This window comes from Onychostoma macrolepis, chromosome 16, assembly GCF_012432095.1.
Source record: "Onychostoma macrolepis isolate SWU-2019 chromosome 16, ASM1243209v1, whole genome shotgun sequence".
NCBI classification, from domain to species: domain Eukaryota; kingdom Metazoa; phylum Chordata; class Actinopteri; order Cypriniformes; family Cyprinidae; genus Onychostoma; species Onychostoma macrolepis.
Window position 1 is genome coordinate 3,847,209 of NC_081170.1, and position 23,801 is coordinate 3,871,009.

A 23,801-nucleotide genomic window follows, 5' to 3' on the forward strand; every position below is an offset into this window, starting at 1 on the left:
TTTATTTAAACTAACTTGTAGTTTTTAATGCAGAAGCACAGAAAAGTTTTAGCCTTAAGATAAAGCGTGGTGCTGTAACAACTCGAGTATCAAGCCAAAAACACACTTGAGCGACTGTACTTACGTATTTAAAAGTATGTTTCCTGCGTTTTTGAAAGTAGCACAAATCACTAATCAAAGCTCCATAATAAGCAGTTTTTAGTCATTTGAATATATTGTTTATTCATTGATCATCAACTGAGGTCACACTGAGTCAAGTTTACTCTGTGTCCAAATACGGTTTATAGGGTATAATGGATGTTGTCTGTCCAGTTCACTTGTGAGCATGATTTGATTGGTGGGTGCTTGTTTTGGTTGCTAAATGGGGTTGGGAAAAATTCATAGAAAGAACAGAATGTTTCAAGGTGAACACTTTCCATGCCACAACAGTTCAATACTTTTTTCCATATAAATGTCTTTCTTTCAAGACTATGCATGTATATGTGTGTGTGTGTGTGTGTATTCCAGACAACTTTGAGTGGGTTTACAAAGACTTGTCTGAAAGTTTTAGACAAACAGAGATATATTGACAGAGAGACAGATGGATATATAGATAGATTTATACCTTATACTTTATTTTTATGGCTCTTTATACAATTCAGATCGTTTGAAATCAGCTTTACAGAGATCAACAGGAAAATAGTGATTCAGTGATGCAAACAAAATGTATTTCTACTGTAAAGCAGCTTTAAAAAGACAAAAGTCAACAGTCATTATTCAGTTGATTGTCGATTCAGTTCAATGTAAAGTCCATCAATTATGGAATGAGTGTAATTCATCTTTAAAGCAGCTCTGGAGAAAACAGTAAAGTACAGGTGTGCTTTACTGGGCATTGTACTTGTATAAAATAAAATGAAATATTAAATATGCATAAAATGCCATAAATATCTTGTTTTCTCTCAATTTTCCATCATATTTACTATACTTTTTTAACTATACGGTTTTCACTGCTAGGACAGCAAAGTGTATATGACCCATATACGACATAAATATGGTTATGATGCTTATGCAACAGAAGTCATAAATGTAATTGGTGGTTTCCAAGACGATAACTTGATTTAACTAGTGTCTCCTCTAGAAAGGCACATAATGTAACACACCCTGCACAGTCTGAACATTTTTTTCTTGTCAGATCACTGATTCGAAGAACACTGCACACAACGTCCTGTGCTGTACAAACCCGAGAAAAGTGGAGGGAAGGTGTGGTTAAGTGCACCAGATGAGCTGCTAAATTTAGCCATTTGGTTCAGTAGGCCTATTGCATGTCATTTAACCAATAATCTATGAATTATTTACCAGATCTTGATCTTTATCTCAGATAAATGACCACATAATCCACATATCTCAGACAGCAGTCGACCTTACAGAGGATGGGTTATAAATTTACAGAGATTTTTTAAACATATACTTTTCATTTTGTTCCTTTTATTACAGTCTGTATTGTGTATCGTAGTCTGTTTCATCAGGGTGTCCACACAGATCATTGCCTCGCTGTGGAAAGACATAATTGAAATGTTCCCTTGAGATACATCACTGTAAACAGACAGTCATCTGCTGACATCTAGTGGACAATCTAGATCTCTACAGTCAGTGAACACACGGAAAACAGGCGATTTGTTCTCAAAAGCTGCTGTTGTCATGACTCTGGGTTGTTTAAACAGGTCATCTGATGCAAATGTGAATGACAAGGAAAAAACTGCAGGGTGTCCTGAAAATATAGATGTCAGAGTGGGACCACAAATATTAGCCTACTGATCTGACCTTGACCTTGTTTACATTTACGAAGCATTGTTGGAATCATAATAATTATTAAATATGCATGTTAACAATTATAAAATATAAATTTAAGTCTAAATGTCTTGAGGCTATACTGAAAAGCTGTGATTTTCTCCCCTTTAAACCTAAAAATTATAAGATTTTGAAGGTGTAAAATAAGATTTATAGGCCATTAATCAAGTTTTATTTTAATGTTATTTATATAATATTATTTTATCTATTAATATTTTGAATTAGGTTTTATTTTCATATCTTTCATTTTAGTAGGCTATATGTTTTAGTATTTTGTTATGTGATTCTGTCATTTTTATTACTTTCAAATATTTCTATATAGCTTTATGTAATTTTAGTACTTCTTAATCTTATTAATTTTAGTTAGGCAACATTTCTAAGATTCGTATTTACTTTTTAACTAATCGAATTTATTTCATATTTATCTTAATTACTGACAATATTTTTATTTTAGTGTTATTGTGTTAAAATACAAATAAAAATTAAAAATGTAGACTAATATCTGTTCCACACAATGTTGTGTGGCTTCAGAATATAGAATATTATTTAGAATAGGGCACAAGTCATATGCACGACTTTTCATCTAGCGTAACGTGTTTTTTTTGTTGTTTTTATTTTTATTTTTAGGGTGAACTGTTCCTTTAAGACAGCTGCAAATAAATGAACAAACGAGCTAATTTATGAAAGAATCACTCGACATTTACGGCTTAACTTGAGAAAATGGCGAAGTTTGACATTTAATGATTTTGGGGTGTGAATTTAGCAATGATTAGCCAACCTTTTGACATTTGTTAAGTACTTGCTCATCATTCAAATCCGCAACAGCTGATAGATGTGTGTAATATGTGTGAAAGGTTGGTCTGCAGAATTTACAAAACACTTGTCATTATCATGATTTAACAGTAAATGAACTGTGAACTCCCGACTAACAATAAATACCAAATGGTATGTTTCCCAATCTTATCTCTGTGAGCCGGACATAACGACATTGTATGATTGATAACCTTTGACTGATGTAAAATGAGGTCATACGATGTAAAATTATATTAAGTTAATTGTTTAATACTAATGCTACTCATCCACAGACAGTTTTTACAGCTAACGGGTGTTCTTAGGCACCATTTTGACCATATTTATGTCAAGTTCAATAAATAGCACCATTTATTAATAATAAAAGTCATAATAATATACACAGTTTTCGCCAGAGCCGTTGAAAAACGGATTTTAGCTAAAAGTGGGATTTTACGGTTGCTAAGCAACATAGCAACGGCGCGTCCAATCAGAAGCAGAAGAGGCGCTGTTGTGCGTTTTATATGTTGTAGCTTAGCTAGAAATTGCTTTTTAGTCTAACAACCGACTAGTTTGGTGTAGTACATATTTGTAAATTCTCTTCCATAACTACTATAATGACACGTCTTCAGTGCCTATTTGCTTTGGCAAAGTGAATTTTGGTGGAAAGAAGACAAACATTTGTAAGTTATGACGATACAACTGACTGAAAATAGCTGTCTAGTTGAGTGTACAAACTATGAAAACAAACAATTCAAGGTGGGTTCATGTATGTATTTAAATTCTTGTATGTACACAAACCTTAAAGATAGGCCTACTTAAAATTTTCACCTTTATGGACCATATTTTATCTCCTGTGACAACATGCCCCCTATGAAGTACGAGTAGACTAATGTTAGTAAGTCCATTACGTGTGTGTGTGTGTGTATATATATATATATATATATATATATATATATATATATATTTGCTTAAAAATAATGCACAAATGTTAAGAACCTTGCCTGGATTATAAAAACCACTGGTAACACTTTAGAATAATGGTCCGTTGTTAACAAGTAACTGCAGGGAGTAATAGGTAGTACTACATTAACACTTAACTTAATACTATTAACTAATAGAGAAGCAAGATTAACTAAGCAGTAAGTAGTAGCAGATTTAGGAGAAAAGTAGTTCCTTATTAGATATGTGCTAATTATTAAATAAAAATCTCCTCATTGAGAACTACTTGCAACTATGACCAATTAATAAAGAATAACCAATTAATTACTAATCACAACAGTAACGTCTTAAAAGTGAACAATTTCTTCGTGGAAGCTAATTTATGAATATGATATCCCCCAAATAAGTCGGCTACAGAAATTGTGACTTGTACTCTTACCAAAGGATGGATGCTGTCTGTTTATTTCAATCAAAAGCAGAGAATAATAATAAAAGCGATAATTCACTTAAAAATGTTAATAATTAGGAAGTGATGCTGACAAGCTCATGATTTAATTAGTTCACAATTATGAACTCTGTTTTATGTCAGTTCAATATGTGTCCCACTCCAAATGACCTACTGGTAAAATATCACTAGTGCCTCATACAAATGTATGACTGTATCATGTGTCAGATATAAAACATTACATAACTTATTAATTTATGTGTGAGTAATTACTGAGGGGTTAACGTGTTTTTCCACTTTAAAATAATGGTGCAGATCACTATAGTTCCTTAGTAGCACTTTAGCGTTGAAGTGAAAAATACATTAACCCCTCTCAAATGTTACCTTGTCAGCCTGCAGGAACTACTAGTGATCTGGACCATTATTTTAAAGTGAAAAACACCTTAACCACTCAGTAATTAATAAGTAATTTAACATATTTAAATCTGACACATAGTGTACAGTCATACATTTGTGTGAGGCACTAGTGATATTTTACCAGACACTGTAATCTGGAATATGCAGTTTTTGCTTAACACAATATAAATGCAGTCGATGCCTTCATTAAGGCTGTGAATTGCTTTTGTCAAGAGAACATCATTATTTATATTCAAGAAAAGTCCTCCCCAGCCTACTGTCACTAAAATACTGAACTGACACAAACTAGAGCTCATAATTGTTAACTAATTCAATCACTTCCTAATTATTAACATTTTTAAATGAATTATTTGGATTATTATTCTCTGTTTTTGATTGAAATAAACAGAACATCCATCCTTTGGTAAGAGTAGTAGTCACAATTTCAAACTGTAGCCGACTTATTTGGGGGATATCATATAAATTAGTTTCCACAAATAACCCAATTGTTCACTTTTAAGACGTTACTGTTGTGATTAGTAATTAATCGGTTATTCTTTATTAATTGGTCATAGTTCACAAGTAGTTCTCAACGAGGAGATTTTTATTTAATAAGTATCAAATATCTAATAAGGAACTACCTTTCTCCTAAATCTGCTACTACTTACTGCTTAGTTAATCTTGCTTCTCTATTAATTAATAGTATTTAATTAAGTGTTAATGTAGTACTACCAATTACTTCCTGCATAAGTTACTCGTTAACAACGGACTATTATTCTAAAGTGTTACCAAACCACTTCTAAAAGTCACAATCAATGTGCAGTACATTCAGCGAAGCTGCTTTTTCTTACAGGGAATCTGATCAGTCGAGTGTCTCCTTAAACAGAGATTCACAGGAGAACAGGTAGAAGATCAAATCAAGGCAATATTTTACTGTTATAATAATAATAATAATAATAATAGAAGAGGAAACTTGTGCATGTTCTCTGCTTTGCGAATGTCCAATAATTTTTACTCAAATGTACTCAAAAACTTAGCGAAACCTGACAAAAGACAGACAATCAAAAACACAATCTGCACAGATCCACATAAAAGATTTGAACTGGTGCAAATAGTAGAATATGTAGGGCGCCTTTGCTTAGTGGTTGCAGAACTGGATCTGATAACTAAAAGGCGTCTGCCAAAATGTTTTCATATTTTTACAATGTATACCAGAACTCTTGCATGACACGTTTATTAGATAAAACAAGTTGAAGTTAAAGTGTAAGAGAACGCTAGCTGTTTTTTATCCTTGCATTTGCGACATATAGAGGTGAACCAGCATGTAGCATACGATTCAAATGAAAACGGACAATTTTTAAAAAATTAATGATTAGTTCTTCACCTATATTGGTTTTGTCTGATGCTGATATCAAGAGAGCAGGGCAGATGATGCTGGATATATGAATTATAAATACAGCAAATACAGTAAATTGCTGACTTTAAATAAGTTATTTTACACAATATTTACTATTTTAAACGTTTGAAAAGCAAATCTTTTCAAGCATGACTTCCTGTGCATCTGTTGACAAGTCTGTCAAATTTTGAAACACTTCTGATAAGCCAATCAGACATAGTTATTAGCCACAATCCAGTAATGATAAACATGTCCTATGTATTATGTAGTATAGTGTGACTGATGTTTAAAGCGCTGTGACAGATGCACAGGAAGTCATGCGTAACACTAGAGAGAAAAACACATGCACTGAACATACAATACATACGTTACATACAAGAAATGACAATTCAGCCACAGTGTTTATTTATGGTGTTTTTCATGAAGCAAGTGCACAACAGTCCATTCTGGCCAGAGGTGGCATGTAGCAATATGTACACATCTTTTTTTTTTTTTTCCTTTTCATTTTTTTTTTAATTCACAAGCAAGCCTATCGTCAAGTGGCTGCCATGACTTTAAAAAATACATACAAACAAAACAAGAGGGTCAGGTTTGGAGTTGAAAGGATGCGACTGGTCATCCGTTTACATGCATGGAAATCTTACTGACTTCTAACAAAAGGAGAGAGGAGAAAAGAAAGAGATACACTATACGGTGATGAGAAAAACAAAGTAGTTCATAAGCTGTATTTGTTCCTGATGCCACTTAAAAAGAAAGGATATACATACATTAAGTTGAAGGACAATAATAATAACAACAATAATGATAATAATAATAATAATAATAACAATAGTATTCCTTTTCTCCTAAGGTAATTCAAACATTCAGATAATTGGAAAATAAAGTCCCAATCTACTCTTTGTATAAAAAGAAGCTTTCAAGTCAACAAGGAACAAAGGACAGTTTCTTCACAGAAAGGTCTACAGGAAGTTGGAAGGAAGGGCCAGATCTATTGTTGCACTTGGTGAGTGTGCTTTCAGCAGACGGGGAGAGGTAGAGGCACAGTAGGGCTGAGGGGGGATATAGTGTGTGTTTGTGTCGAGGAAGGGAGCGATACTGTACGGCCCGCTTTATGTGGCGTATCTCTTCGTCCACTGTTTAGCTATTCTGTCATGTTCCGTTCTGTTGGTCAAGTACTGTGTGGCGATGCTCCCGACCAGAGGATCCGCTGCGGACACAAGAGCGGTCATCAGCGCGTTAATCGACTGAATACAAAACACATTTCATCAGCCGCTAAGGGGATAAACTACTGCGCATACTTACGGTTAATGATTTGAACACAGACCTAACTACAGCTGCACAATTTGAGGAAAATATGTTTTGTGTTAAAAAAAAACTCAATAATAATAATAATAAATTATTATTATTATTATTATTATTACTACTAAACAATAAATATTACACAATATTTTACTGTAAAATAAGTCAATATTTAAGAAATATTAATAAATTATGAATATTATATAATCACTGTTTTATTTAATATAACAAAATATTATTTTTATATTGCTATTATTATTAGTTTATTAATACCTCAAATATTCATTTTTTTATTTTGTAATAATAATAAACCTTTTATTTAGTAGGGAAGAAAATATTCATAATATAATTATTAATCCATAACTACATCAATAATAAATTATTATTATTTTTATATGTATATATATATATATGTATATATATATATATATATATATATATATATATATATATATATATATATATATATATATATATATATATATATATATATATATATATATTTTTTTTTTTTTTTTTTAATAGTAAAATACAATATTTTGTTTAATATTGTATGTAGTAGTAGTTGTATAATAATACTAATAAACAATAAGAAATATATAAAATATTGTAATATTTTTCTGTAAAATAATTAATTATATATAATATTTTATAGTACAACTGTAAAATTGCAATACTATTATTTATGTCTTCATTGTGAAACGTTAAACCATCAAGCTTTCATTTTGGCAGAAAACTGCAGGGAGCTTGACAACAGCTGTTTAAAAGTTCACTTTGAAAACACACTGTGTGTATATTCAATTAAATCTCAGCCTTTGCAATTTACACTAAGCCATAACATGATTCAGTTTCATTTAATTTATTCGTACAACCCTACCTCTGTTAAATATGAAACTTTAGCATGCAACCGTTTGTGCTACAGACATGAATGATGCCTCAAATCATGTGACTTGGTGTTACGTGATCAGAAGAACATACTGAGAGTCTTACCTGGGTTACAGTCTGTGAGTAGAGAGCAGATGGACAGCAGCACCTTAGAGATGGTGAGGGCAGGACTCCAGTTGTCCTTCAGGATGTCCAGACAGATCACACCTTGACTGTTGATGTTACAGTGGTAGATCCTCGTACGAAATGTTACCTGGAAAACAAAGAAATTCACTGGAAGGCTGATAGGATTGATACTTTTTGCCAAGTTTAATTTGTTGCAACATTAGTGCACCAAATATTAGAGCATGCATGCCAACCAAAGTTAGGGTTATTAGTTAAACCATTAAAAAAAGAAGAAAAAAAAAAAAAAAAAAAAATTAACCTATAATAAACTAAAACTGAAATGAATACTGTATACACATTAGTATATTAAAAAAAAAAAAACTATATAAACATAATAAAAATGACAAAGACAACAAAAATGGCAAACTAAAATGAAAACCTAAAAATCAAAAAAAAAAAAAAAAAACTATGAATCTGAAATCACACTACCGCTAATATTACAAACAATATTCATTTTCCGTGGTACAGAAATTGTACACTTCACTTTTTAAATGTCTAAAGTAATGCACTTATTTTATTCATTCTTTTTTTTTTTTTTTGCTTTAAATAGCGATAAACAGAAATTTATTGAAAGCAGATGCGTAATTCATCAAATGACGGAGAAGAGCATTAAAAACAGCCATATATCTAGATGTGTGGAGGATGGTGGAGGAATGAATTTGTGTGTGTTGCATTGTTTGAACAAATCCTTTTTAATCAAATGAACAACAACATAAATTCCCCACCTGAATCAATTGCTGTAGTTAATATCTGAGGTTATGCCACACTAAAGTATCTTCAACGCAGGAAACTTGTCTCTGTATGAACTAGGAACTAAACTAAAAAAAGCCTCAGCATGTTCGGTGTGTGCGAGACATCTGTGCAAGAGCCCGAGGCTTTCAGGGCAAAGCTTTAATGGACCTTGACATTCCTTGCCTTGAGATTCATGACAGTTTAATTGCCACCAGAACGACTTCCTCTATCCTGTCTACCTACAAACCCACAAGAGCCCGGAGAACAAACGCATACGGGACATAACGTGGCTGTCTCTAAATGAACATCCTGCTTTACATGGGGTTTAGAGACAGATTGGAAGGGGTGTTAAAGGACAATGACAGAGACACACGGGCCCCGGGGAACCGTGCTGCTGAGGGGGGCTGGGATGACTGAGACTGAATAAAATGGCCCTTAAGGCACTGACAGAAAAAAGTTCACCATTCAAAACAGAACTGAGGTTTTAAATTCCAATTAAGTTTCTGAGTCTGAACTGAAGAAGCAATAGTTATTTGAAGGAGGAAGTAGAAATTTAATAGAATAAAATTTAACTGCTGTAAGTAGTAATAAGTGCTGCAGTTTTGAATAATTCGTGTCATTTTTCAACAATAATTTTCGGCATGAATTACCCATGTTATCGTGCAGAAACATAATAACATAAAACAAAAACCAAAAACTCATCACCAAACACCACTGGACAATTTAGATGGGATCAGGACTTGGCTTTCTGCAGAAGTTCTTCCACACTGACTGAATCAATCAATCAATCTTTTTTTTTTGAACCTTGCCTTATACACAGAGGCATTGTCATGTTAGAATAGAAAAGAGTCTCATGGAAATTACTAAAGTAGTAAAACCTGTTCGTTAGAAGGGGGTGTCCCAATACTTTTGACAGTATAGGTGTATATTCTCAGCATGCAGTTAATCACAGATAAACAGCAAAATTGCAAGTCTTAAAACAATTGTGCAACAAACAAGTTATTATTAAGCAACTTACATTTTAAATGTGTTATTGAATGGCCAATAAAATAGATCCAAACTAAGTCAAAGTGTTGATTTGTATGAATATATAATATATTTAAATGAATGATTCAGTGATATATCTAAGAAAGTGTGCATTTGGCATCAGGCATCTGCAGCCCTGCTCTTTAGTTGTCATTAAAACCCCATACCATTCATCCCCCAAGTTCAATGCATGTTCATATGCCACGGATATTTCTTTGCTCTTACCTTGGGTGGTTTAAATGGGTAGTCAGGTGTAAATGCAATGTCAAGGAAAAAGACCCCTCCTTCATACACAGAGCCCGGTGGTCCTAAAATAGTTGACCTCCATTCATAGATGTTGTCTCCTTTGGGACCAGCGCTGTTAGTGGAACAAAGAAAAGAGATATGAGAAGTTAAACAGGGACTGAACGGCCATTCCAGGAAGATAAATCATCATTAATTCATGAGTCAAACACCAAGAAGGAACAAGACACTGCCGACACATCAGCACTGGTCTCATGCTAAAGTAGACGAATCACTGAAAACCAGATGGTCTCTCTCTCTCCACTCACCATCTTTGGAAGCTAGTAGTCTTAGATATTGCCAACTACCTCATGATACAATGCATTATGCGGAATCCAGTCATAAAAATGGAATTTACTGTATAATGCGAAATGTCACGGAATTTGGCAAATTTTGAATGAATAAAAAGTAGGTCAGTACACTTACAACAAAATGCGATATGGACTAGTGTCTGTGAATATTAAGCTGTACAAAATACTATTTAAATATGAATCCTGCATGTTGTGCATGTCTCAGAATGCCGCAAATGCGCAGTTTTGTGCACGTTGCGCTCACAGCCTTTTCAGCCTCTGCTGCCTCAATATATGAGTACATAAACACATGAACAATCATTTCATGAGCAGTTTACAGTTTCTTCTGAGTAAAACTAACATCATATACACAAACAGAAACCTAAAGGTCTGCACAGCAACCCGTCAAAATAAAGGTTCGGTTTAACAAAGAAACTATGACAGAAATATATTACTTAATGTAATGATACTACTACTACTAATTATTATTAAAACATTATTTTAAGGGAATATTTACCAAAAATATAATTTACCAGAATTTAATTTACCAGAAAAATGTAAAATACACAACACAGTATTTCTGAAAAAAAAAATAGTTTATAAAATCAATTATTTAGAGCTGCTTTTGATTATTAAAATTTAATGAAACTATTAAAATGGAATCCAGAAAATTATTGGAAAACACAGAATTTAATAAAAATAAAATTGAGAAAAATATTTTATAGGGCCTTAATGTAATTTTTCATGATTTCATTTAATTAGACATGCTTTTTGATTAATAACATTTAATTTAACCATTAAAACAGAGTCTAGAAAAATTTTAATGGAATGCAAAAAAAAAGACTAAATTTGGGAAAAAATAAAACCGATTTCATAGGGCCCAAAAATGACCCATTTAAAGAATCCAGATACTTCAAACATGCCATTTCAGTGTGATCAAGATCACTTAGAAATCTAATGAACAATTTCTCATTTTCTTAAAACACTTGACTATTCCTCTGTCTGACTGTGACATTATTAATACATTAAATTCATTCTCAGATCTGCCGAAAACAACGATGACGGCTGAGCCAAAGCTGGTGAAGAAAGAAAAACAGGACTTTAGAGCACATCTTTGAGCTCGTTTGTCAAAGGGTTGCCACATCTGCAGGATTCCCTCGTGATAAGTGTCATATTGAAGATTTACGACTCGTTCTACTGCTGTATCTGTGCCAAACAAACAGACTGGGAGCAGATCCACCCCATAATAAACAAGCCTTAGATCTGGGCTCTGGTAAACAGCAGCAGACACACTTGATAAGTACTTGTGTCGTGGAGGGTAGTCTGTCCCGTGGCTCTTTTTCTCATAATGCTTATTCATTTGTGTTCATAAAACGATGACAAAAGTGAATGCATGTACGTTCATGACTAGGGCTGGAAATCTTGTTCACCTAAATTTCCTTACAATTCCCAATCCATATTCATAACCTGCACGATCCAGCAAAAGATGATAAAATACTGTGGATACACCGGTCATCTTAAATTAGATTCGATTAGATTAATTGTAAACTAGATTTTTACATTTTCAAGAGAGAATGTGTGCTGCTGGGGTGTTCTGGGTGGTTTCCAGGGTGTTGCTAGGTTGTTCAATGAGTAATCGTGATAATTAATCATGATTTCAGTACTGACCCAAATAAATGATTATGATTTGTGCCATAATTGAGCAGCCCTAGTCTCAAATGTCTATGACCTTCTGATCGCTCGGGTCTCTCTCATATTTAATATGCGTCTGTGGGATGTTTTTCACCCTGTTTTAAAGTCCTTCAGATTAAAATGTCACATCTGATTATTAACAGCACACCTTTCCTCAATTATTTGAGGAATCATTCATTTTTGGAGATGATGCACACAATGAAGTTTAATACCCAAGTAATCCAAACAAATCACTAACTGCAAGTATGAGTAATAATAAAAACACAGACGCTTGCCTTGGCAAACGCCACTAATCACACACACACACACACACACACACACACACACACACACACACACACACACCGCTCTTCTAGTGAATGCCGCTTTCCTGCATGAGTAACAAATGAGGAGATGCTTAAAATTGCAGAAATTGTTCTGCACATGATAACTGAGGCGCAATGTTAAAATGAATGATATTAGGAAAATCTGAAGTGGTCAGGAATTTCATTCAACATTTTCTTTTGGCCGGGGGATGACAAGTAACGTCAGCTGTAATCAAAGTTTCACCAGCAGAAGAAAGAAACGGAAATAGTGCGCTATAATTACAATGTGAAAAATGATCTGGGAAGAAAACTTCTGTAAGATGAGCAGCGCCGTTCGACAGATGAACAGTTCTCAGATGTAGTTACAGCCATAAATCAGACATCGTCTCTGCATTGCTATGGTGCTCTGAGTGGTTTTTTAAATGTATAGCTGTGCAGTCCCTAGGGTGTTTTGTCTTCCCCCATAAATTAGAGTGTAATTAAAAAAAAAAAAACACACACTTATTTTATTATATATATATATACACATATACATATATATATACACACACATATATATACACATACATGTGCTGGTCATATAATTATAATATCATCAAAAAGTTGATTTCACTAATTCCATTCAAAAAGTGAAACATGTATATTATATTCATTCATTACACACAGACTGATATATTTCAAATGTTTCTTTCTTTTAATTTTGATGATTATAACTGACAACTAAGGAAAACCCCAAATTCAGTATCTCAGAAAATTTGAATATTACTCAAGACCAATACAAAGAAAGGATTTTTAGAAATCTTGGCCAACTGAAAAGTATGAAAATGAAAAGTATGAGCATGTACAGCACTCAATACTTAGTTGGGGCTCCTTTTGCCTGAATTACTGCAGCAATGCGGCGTGGCATGGAGTCGATCAGTCTGTGGCACTGCTCAGGTGTTATGAGAGCCCAGGTTGCTTTGTGAATCTCCCCCACATTTTTGAATGGGTTTTGTTTCACAATCCTCTCCAGGGTGCAGTTATCCCTATTGCTTGTACACTTTTTTTCTACAACATCTTTTCCTTCTCTTCGCCTCTCTATTAACGTGCTTGGACACAGAGCTCTGTGAACGGCCAGCCTCTTTTGCAATGACCTTTTGTGTCTTGCCCTCCTTGTGCAACATGTCAATGGTCGTCTTTTAGACAACTGTCAAGTCAGCAGTCTTCCCCATGATTGTGTAGCCTACAGAACTAGACAGAGACCATTTAAAGGCCTTTGCAGGTGTTTTGAGTTAATTAGCTGATTAGAGTGTGGCACCAGGTGTCTTAAATATTGAACCTTTTCACAATATTCTAATTTTCTGAGATACTGAATTTGGGATTTTCCTTAGTTGTCAGTTATAATTATCAAAATTAAAAGAAATAAACATTTGAAATATATCAGTCTGTGTGTAATGAATGAATATAATATACAAGTTTCACTTTTTGAATGGAATTAGTGAAATAAAACTTTTTGATGATATTCTAATTATATGACCTGTATCTGTATATATGTATATATACACACACACACACACATACATACAGTGGGTACGGAAAGTATTCACACCCCCTTACATTTTTCACTCTTTGTTATATTGCAGCCATTTGCTAAAATCATTTAAGTTCATTTTTTTTCCTCAATGTACACACAGCACCCCATATTGACAGAAAAACACAGAATTGTTGACATTTTTGCAGATTTATTAAAAAAGAAAAACTGAAATATCACATGGTCCTAAGTATTCAGACCCTTTGCTGTGACACTCATATATTTAACTCAGGTGCTGTCCATTTCTTCTGATCATCCTTGAGATGGTTCTACACCTTCATTTGAGTCCAGCTGTGTTTGATTATACTGATTGGACTTGATTAGGAAAGCCACACACCTGTCTATATAAGACCTTACAGCTCACAGTGCATGTCAGAGCAAATGAGAATCATGAGGTCAAAGGAACTGCCTGAAGAGCTCAGAGACAGAATTGTGGCAAGGCACAGATCTGGCCAAGGTTACAAAAAAAATTCTGCTGCACTTAAGGTTCCTAAGAGCACAGTGGCCTCCATAATCCTTAAATGGAAGACGTTTGGGACGACCAGAACCCTTCCTAGAGCTGGCCGTCCAGCCAAACTGAGCTATCGGGGAGAAGAGCCTTGGTGAGAGAGGTAAAGAAGAACCCAAAGATCACTGTGGCTGAGCTCCAGAGATGCGGTCGGGAGATGGGAGAAAGTTGTAGAAAGTCAACCATCACTGCAGCCCTCCACCAGTCGGGGCTTTATGGCAGAGTGGCCCGACGGAAGCCTCTCCTCAGTGCAAGACACATGAAAGCCCGCATGGAGTTTGCTAAAAAACACCTGAAGGACTCCAAGATGGTGAGAAATAAGATTCTCTGGTCTGATGAGACCAAGATAGAACTTTTTGGCCTTAATTCTAAGCGGTATGTGTGGAGAAAACCAGGCATTGCTCATCACCTGTCCAATACAGTCCCAACAGTGAAGCATGGTGGTGGCAGCATCATGCTGTGGGGTGTTTTTCAGCTGCAGGGACAGGACGACTGGTTGCAATCGAGGGAAAGATGAATGCGGCCAAGTACAGGGATATCTTGGACGAAAACCTTCTCCAGAGTGCTCAGGACCTCAGACTGGGCAAGGTTTACCTTCCAACAAGACAATGACCCTAAGCACACAGCTAAAATAACGAAGGAGTGGCTTCACAACAACTCCGTGACTGTTCTTGAATGGCCCAGCCAGAGCCCTGACTTAAACCCAACTGAGCATCTCTGGAGAGACCTAAAAATGGCTGTCCACCAACGTTTACCATCCAACCTGACAGAACCGGAGAGGATCTGCAAGGAGGAATGGCAGAGGATCCCCAAATCCAGGTGTGAAAAACTTGTTGCATCTTTCCCAAAAAGACTCATGGCTGTATTAGATCAAAAGGGTGCTTCTACTAAATACTGAGCAAAGGGTCTGAATACTTAGGACCATGTGATATTTCAGTTTTTCTTTTTTAATAAATCTGTAAAAATATCAACAATTCTGTGTTTTTCTGTCAATATGGGGTGCTGTGTGTACATTGAGGGAAAAAAAAAATTAACTTAAATGATTTTAGCAAATGGCTGCAATATAACAGAGTGAAAAGGGGGTCTGAATACTTTCCATACCCACTGTATATATTTATAAGTGCTGTCAATCGATTAAAATACAAAACAACTAATTAAATCGCACATTTTTCTGAAATTAATCGCGATTAATCCCACCTAGCATTAAATATGAGTTTTTAAATATACTTTTATATTGCAATAATTTCACATTCAATCTTTAAATTAATGTAATGTACAAACAATATAAAGACAGTATATTTGTTTAAATGGCATATATATATTTTTTTTTTTATGACTGAAGGCCAGTATACAAATACTGATTTCTCTATAAAATTCGTCACTTTCTTTATAATAAATGTCATTTACCTGTGCCCTTCAGCAGAAATATACAGAAATTGAAGTTATCAAACACTAAATTAAATATAGATGAATCCTTAAAGCTATAAGTTATTTTTTCCTCTTTTTTTTTTCTTTGTCATTTGATTAATAGACCTCACAGCAGCTGGATAATAGGTTATTTGGGCTGTTTTTTTCTTTAAGAGCTGCCGCTGCTGAATGTGAAGCGGATCTGACACGAGTCATATTTTCTCTCAACGCTTTCTACCATTTCTGACACACTTCAGGTCATAAAGTCGCTATTAATGAATCGGGTGTGTTAGATGAGGGTGACAGTGCTCGGCTGCTCCAGGACAGTTTTGAAAACCATTTCAGAAACATGTTCTTAAATGTTACTCATATAAAATATATTACATGCATGCACAGTTTTAAGGCAGCTTTAAATCGTCTTTTTGGTAACTTCATGCCTTAACTGACCACGACATTGCATGCACGTAGCTTATTTCGCGCTTTGATATGAAATGACACAGGCTACAGCACGCGCCGGTACCTTTGTGCCTGCAATTGAGTATGCGCTGCGAGCACACTACCGTTTCCTCACTCATTTGACTCGCGCCTGCCGCTGAAGTGAAGTGGAGCGCGCGTCTGAAATGTCTTCCTTTTGATGTGATCATAAATACGTTTTGCGACTGACTAAATGCACTTCCTGTCAAGAGAAAAAGTGACAGAAACAGCAGTTGTGAGTGGGGTGGTAAAAAATATTTTATATATATATATAAATAATTTTTTATAATATATATTAAAACATTAATATAAATAAAAACAACGAAACAATTAAATATTACCATGACCAAAAAAAAAGTCGTCATTCAGTGTAACAATAGTTTGTATATCAAAAAATATCTTGTCAGGCATATTTAGAACAAAAATCATAGATGACATTAAAAGACTCTCTTTAAAGGGGTCATATGATGCTTTTTTAAAGATCATTATTTTGTGTATTTGGTGTAACAGAATATGTTGGCATGCTTTAATGTTCAAAAAACACATTTTTTCAAATACTGTACATTATTGTAGGTCCTCTATGCCCCGCATCTTTCAAACGCATCGTTTTCTACAAAGCCCTTCCTTCCACAAGTGCAGTCTGCTCTGATTGGCCAACTGGCACATTGCATTGTGATTGGCCGAACACCACAAGCATTCGTTGGAAATGTAAGTCCCCTTTCCATAATCGTGAGCTTCAGCTTTCAAAATAAAAGTCAAGACAGTTAATAATGTCCTTAGTTTTACCATCAGTTCAAGCCCGAAAGGGGAACAGAGTTGCGTGACAGACACAGTGATGAAGCTTGTATGTGTTTGCACACAAGCCGCGATTAAGACAGCTGACTCCACTGTGATGTGACCCTGTCTCTCTCTCTCTCTCACATTTGGACTGCATTAAGCAAATATTTCCACATCGTGATGTAGACATGTGGGGGCGTGTTTGAATGAGCCGTTTTAAGGGGGCATGGCAGAGTCTTAACTTTGATAAAGAATATCTCTTTGGTTTTGAGACTTTAGTCTTTGCAACTTCAGGGAACTTATTTATGCACAATCAGCTTGTAACACTCCAAAGAGAAAGGAAAACTTGAAATCGCATCATATGACCCTTTTAAAGATCACAGTGCAGCTATTAAAAATTAACTGAATTGTTTTAAATTCTTACCAATCTGTTTGACCCATTTGTTAGCAAGAAATTTTTAATCATTTAAAAATATAGTAAATCGAATGATCACTTATATAAATAAAATGTTGCTTAATTTTTACATAAACATCTCTTACACTGAATGATAAATGGAACATTATTTCACCCATATTCAGACATTTTATTTTCATTAAAAGTCATTTAAAACATTAAAGCAGACACTTTACTTGGATTTGTGTATAATATAACTTGTGAATTTAATTAGATGCAGACACATAAATGGGAAATTAATTGAAATTTTTATTACATGTATTTTTATTTAATATATATATATATATATATATATATATATATATATATATATATATATATATATATATATATATATATATATATATATATATATATATATATATATATATATATATATATATATATATATATATATAAATTTTTTTTTTTTTCAAAACAGAACAATAACAATATGCGCTTTAAGTACAATGTGAAAAGGATCTGGGAAAAACTCATTTGTAAGATAAGCGATGCCGTTCAACAGACAAGCGTTTCTGCTGGATACTCGCTGCTAGTGTTGGATGTACATCTATAAATCAGAAAGCTGCGTCAGCTCTGCTGAGCTGTTCAGACTGCAACATGTTGCAGTTGCTAGGTGGTTCTGGGCGGTTGCTTTCTGACCAAATTCTCAAACTGACCAAAAAGCACAGAAGTTTAATACTTTGGTGTAAGGGCTTGTTCAAATCACTAACCCATGAACAATAATAATGCACTAATAAGTCTGAATGACACACATGCTGAAGCGTGCTTGAACCAGTGGTTTGTGGTTCTTCTAGTGAGCGGGTCATTTCCTGTAAATGCCCATTTGCTTTCAATGTCATGACAATTAACTGACGGCAGGTGCCAGTGGGCAAAACCTCTGTTTGGATTCGACGGGCAAAGACCTCTGGGTACATGCCAATGCTGACGGTTGCCCCGCAACAACCAACCCCCTCCACCATCACCACCGCTGGCCACGGTGAACGAGTTTAAACAGCGCAGTTAACCGACCTTGTTATTGAGCTTTCAGCTTCCTATTCAAACTCATTAGACTTGGAAAAAAAAAAAAACAAAACGACACCACCACACTGGTTCAGCACTCCACTTCAAAACCTTGAATCCTAGTGCTTTTTTGGAAAAACTAAACAAAAGACATGCATTGCATCAGTTTTTAACTGCTCTAATAACACGTGTGATACAAACCCTGCTGCATGAATAGCAATGTATTAAAACTAAAGCTGACTAACAAAATTAACTATTTGCTAAATGCAGAAATACAAATGAGTAATGGTCGACTCACAGAGACAGAAATAGCAGCTGATGTCTCATGACTGCAGAGCTTTAAAGAGTCCCGCTGGCCTTGTGGGATATGCAGTTACATTTAATATAATCATTAACAATATAGAAGCATAACGCGCCACTATTATTAAAAGGTTAGATGTTTAAAGGGATACTCCACCCCAAAATGAAAATTGTCATTAATCACTTACCCCAATGTCTTTCCAAACCCGTAAAATCTTTGTTTGTCTTCAGAACACAATTTAAGATATTTTGGATGAAAACTGGGAGGCTTGTGACTGTCCCATTGACTGCATAGTAAATTGCACTGGTTCAATCTGAATTTAATGAAGTGACGAGAACACTTTCTGCGCAAAGAAAACAAAACAACGACTTTATTCAACAATTCGTCTCCTCTGGTTCAGCGTAGCGTCATTTTGGAGAATATCCGCTGGACGCAAGCAGCGTACGCATAACAGATGCACTGTTTTCATTCAAATCAAAGCGTAAACAAACGTAGAAGATGTATCTTTTGTGGCGTGGCTGACACACAAGAGCGTATGAATAAAGTCGTTGTTTTGTTTTCTTTGCGCAGAAAAAGTGTTCTCGTCACTTCATTAAATTCAGATTGAACCACTGATGGCAGATGGACTATTCTGACGATGCTTTTCATACTTTTCTGGACCTTGACAGTGTAATTTACTATGCAGTCAATGGGACAGTCACAAGCCTCCCGGTTTTCATCCAAAATATCTTAAATTGTGTTCTGAAGACGAACGAAGATGGGGGTAAGTGATTAATGACATTTTGGGGTGGAGTATCCCTTTAAGGTTTTTTTTGTAATTTTTATTTTTTACATAAAGTAACCAGTATCTCAGTGCTCAACATTTTTGATAGTTGCAGCTAGTTAAAAAAAAATATATAATACCGTATTGACCCGAATAAGACAACCCTGATTATAAGACGACCCCCTTTTTCCAGATGTACTTTTTGGAAAAAGGCTTTTTGAAAACCAAATCTTGTTTTGTTTTTTCTCTCTGTAAAACACATTTTTTCTTAAATTATTTTCATATTGCATATTTTTCCTATTTTAATTTTTGTTTTGAAGGTATGGTAAATACTGGTAAAATGTACCAACAATGACATTGAAAAAATAAACTTTTTTATATACCATAAAAATAACAGGTAGCCCATCTGAATTATATAACATTTAGGCTATCAATCTCATAGTAGCCTACCAAAATTGTATTATCAGTAGAAGTGAAATCTTATTGTAGTCTTCAAATCTGGGTACTGTCTTATGTTTTAACATGACAGTCACGACTCGTGCCGCTGTAAGAATTTTCTTTTTCTTTCGCTCGTGATCTTTACAACACACATTACATTACATATTTCATGGCACACTCGTTTTATGCGTTTTTGGCGCCACCTATTGTTGTGGGTGTATTATTGACATGTCAAAGTCTAGACTCTAGACCCTGAATATAAGACTGCCGCGTTTTTTCAGATGTATTTCCAAGAAAAAAAACAGTCTTCTATTCGGGTCAATACGGTAATAATAAAAAAAAGAAAAAGTATAATATTTGTATATTGAATCAATGTATATTAAAAAGTAAATGTTGAAACATAATAAATGATCGAAATGACAAACAAACAAAAGCATATTTTAAATATGCTAAATAAATAAATGTAAAAATTATTTTAAAGATTTTTTGCCCATAAGGAAAAAGTTGATAAATATATGCATAGTGAATATATATATATATATATATATATATATATATATATACACACACACACACATATACACACACATATATATATATATATATATACATATACATATACATATACATATACACACATTTATATAGATTTAAAAAAAAAAATTTATATATATTTTTATAAGTACATGTTGAAATCAATCTATCCAAAAATATTTACAGTATATTTTAGAGTATAAAAAAAATATATTTTTCTACAAAGTGGTAAGAAGTTAAAGAAACATACTTATACAAGTATTAATATAAATATTTAAAGTATATATCAATAAATATATAAAGTATAAATATTTAAAACATTATTTTAAATGTATACTGCTGAAATGCAAAGCGCTCGGGGCAACAGTAGATGAGTGCTCATTCTTGTGCAGACCATCTCAAAAATCACACCTGACAAACAAGAGAACTGCCATCGCTGACAAGCGACTCAGTTACCGTGCCAACCGCATCCACTGCCAAAACGATTCTGCCGAGATCTCACATCCACACGAGCCAGCAGACCATCGCTGCTCTTTTCCCAAACAAACGCTCATCCCCCACACAGAGAGAGAAAAACACCAAACCACAACCAACTTATTCCTGCAGCCGCAGCTCACATCTCCTCATGACTAACTGTACAAGCAGTCCACTAAAAGCTTTTCAAAGTTTGATGTTCTGGCTCACGGCAAATGGTTTAGTGTTACTCGCACGACTCCGAGATCCGTCTGAAGAACATGAAAACACTCTAAACAAGTACAGGTGCTCTGTGCTGTGGTCGGGTGAAGGGCTGGGCCACGTATTTGAGATGGTTTCATCACGATGACTTTAATGTGCTTTAATGTTCAGGCAAAAATGCAAATCCTGTCATCATTTATGCGCCCTTATTCCAAACCTGTATGACCCTCTTCTGTGAAAAGAGAAGAATATAACATATTTTGCAACTCAGCAGGATCCAAACAACAGTAAACGATGACAGTTTGAGTGAATTATACCTGAAGAGTCAATAGACTAAACTTGCAAAACAACTTTACAGTTGATTCATTTCGGTGAATCAGTTTTTCATGTTTCAACAATTCCAAACTCAAAACATTCATAGAAGTATGTGTGTATATAAAAATCAAGATGATAGCCATTGTGCTTTTTGAAAAAGATTACAGTCAGCTACGACACAGAAACGTGATGTAATGATGTCCAAATGGAAATCAGTCTGAAGCCTCTGTACTTTTGGCTCTTAAAAACTCTAATGGGAGAATTCAAGTAAACAGTGTACATCAATTAAGGCTTTTAAGGGTATCTCTCACTCTCTGCAGGCAAATACGTTATAGACCTTAATCAGGTTAGACACCATTCTGAATTTTATGTTGAAAACAATGCTGTGAGGGATAGACTTACAATCTTTACAATTGCGCGCACACACACACACACTATACATTTACCCAAACGTTTCCATCTAATCTAATCACAAAGCGCAGTTCATGAGAGAAATGACAGTAAGAACTTTCCCTACCAGGTTTGAAAGAAAACGGCATATCCTTAAGTTAAATAATTTGTGACAACAAACAACATATTGTCGTTCTCTATTTGCTTTTGTACCCCTGCCTTACTGAGCATCTAATTACTGCAAAAAGAAAATGCAATGTGAAACAATGTGTGATTATTAATGTGTGGGCTGCAGGCAAGGTTGCGCGATCTGTCAATGTGCAAAACTAATTAGCAAACACACATTCAGCCAGAAGGTCAGAGCGGAATTAAACAGAAGCTGCAGGCACAGACATAATCAACTATAAAACGAGCAGATTTTAATGTAACAGCCCTGACATGTTTAATCAATGACGAATGTAGTAGATGAAAACATTTTTAAATACGATCCTCGTTAACGCCAGTCGATAAAGATGGACAATGCGGTTTAGTGCACACCTGAGAGATCGTAAAAGTGATTTCATTTACTCGCTCTCATGTCATTGCAAACCTGCAGGAAAACAAAAGGTTTTGAGGAATATCCTAGTCACTCATACAATGACAGTAAATGGGGACTCAAAAACATGAGCGATTTGTTTATATTTCAAGATTTCTGGATCCATTCTACAGCTTTGTGCGAGGAACATATCTAAATGTACGTCTTTCATTGAAAATTGTATCCGCCGCTGTAGTTCTCTAATCTCAAGATATGGCACCGCTGACATCAGTGGAAAATACAAACACAATTATATGTTGTTTTGAGTGTTATAACTGCAACTTATCAACTATAAATGTAAGATTTTTCCTGCAAGATATCAGCCAGTGTTTACATTACAAATTATTGAACCTGGGTAACTTCATATTCAAGCTGCTTTTCAAAGCACGTCAAAGTTTCTGTACTCCGATCTGGTCAAAGTTGATTTATTTTATCTATTGATTTATTTTACTTTGATTTATTGATTTTTTTAAATTTATTGATTGATTGTTCTTGATTTCCTTTAATGTATTGACTGATTTATTTGATTGTACTTTATTGATTGATATATTTTACTCAATTGATTTTACTTGATTTATTGACTTATTTTACTTGATTTTGCTGTACTGATTGATTGATTTTTTTTTTTTTTTTACTTTAACAGAAATTACATCTATTGATCCTGATATGGCAATTTTTAGATCTATTTTCTAAAACACTCCTGAAATGTAGACAGAAACCGTTAGCAGCCAAATATTTGATGCATCTCTAGTCTATTCCTCGCACAAAACTTGAAATATAGCGCACTAGTCGTATGGATTCACTTTCTTTAACAGAAGAAAGTAAGTCATGCTGGTTTGGAGCAACATGAGGCTAAGTAAATGATTGCATTTTCTTTTTGTCAATGAACATTTGCTTTAAATTGTTTATATAATCAGCATCATATCCAAAGAGACATTATCTGCCTGAGTTCAGCATTTCTGCGCAGCACTCTTCTGGAATTGTGTATTCATTCAGTTAATATGGTCTATTATGCAGTGCTGCGGTGGTTATCAGAACAGGAACTTAATGAAGCAATCTTCTCTTCCTCTGACCGTGAAATACCCCGCTACCAATTACGGCTGCGGCAGCTGAGTCGAGTCTGTCTGTGCTTTCTCTGATGATACGGC

At 34.5% G+C, this 23,801-nt stretch overlaps 1 protein-coding gene and 1 long non-coding RNA gene across 2 annotated transcripts in view; one reads left to right on the top strand and one right to left on the bottom strand.

Moving 5' to 3' along the window:
- The first annotated feature begins 3,127 nt into the window (after positions 1-3,127).
- Positions 3,128-12,419, top strand: LOC131522204 (uncharacterized). Its single transcript, XR_009266469.1, has 3 exons — positions 3,128-3,375; positions 5,253-5,303; positions 11,516-12,419. It is a non-coding gene; the product is annotated as an uncharacterized LOC131522204 (long non-coding RNA).
- Positions 5,747-23,801, bottom strand: part of ube2e2 (ubiquitin-conjugating enzyme E2E 2) — a 33,852-nt gene continuing 15,797 nt past the window's right edge. Inside the window, exons 4-6 of the mRNA XM_058747531.1 lie at positions 10,128-10,260; positions 8,085-8,232; positions 5,747-7,002 (exon numbers count right to left, since the gene is read on the bottom strand). Of these exons, the coding sequence (XP_058603514.1) occupies positions 6,905-7,002; positions 8,085-8,232; positions 10,128-10,260 (379 nt within the window). The 3' untranslated portion in view covers positions 5,747-6,904. The remainder of the gene's footprint in view (positions 7,003-8,084; positions 8,233-10,127; positions 10,261-23,801) is intronic.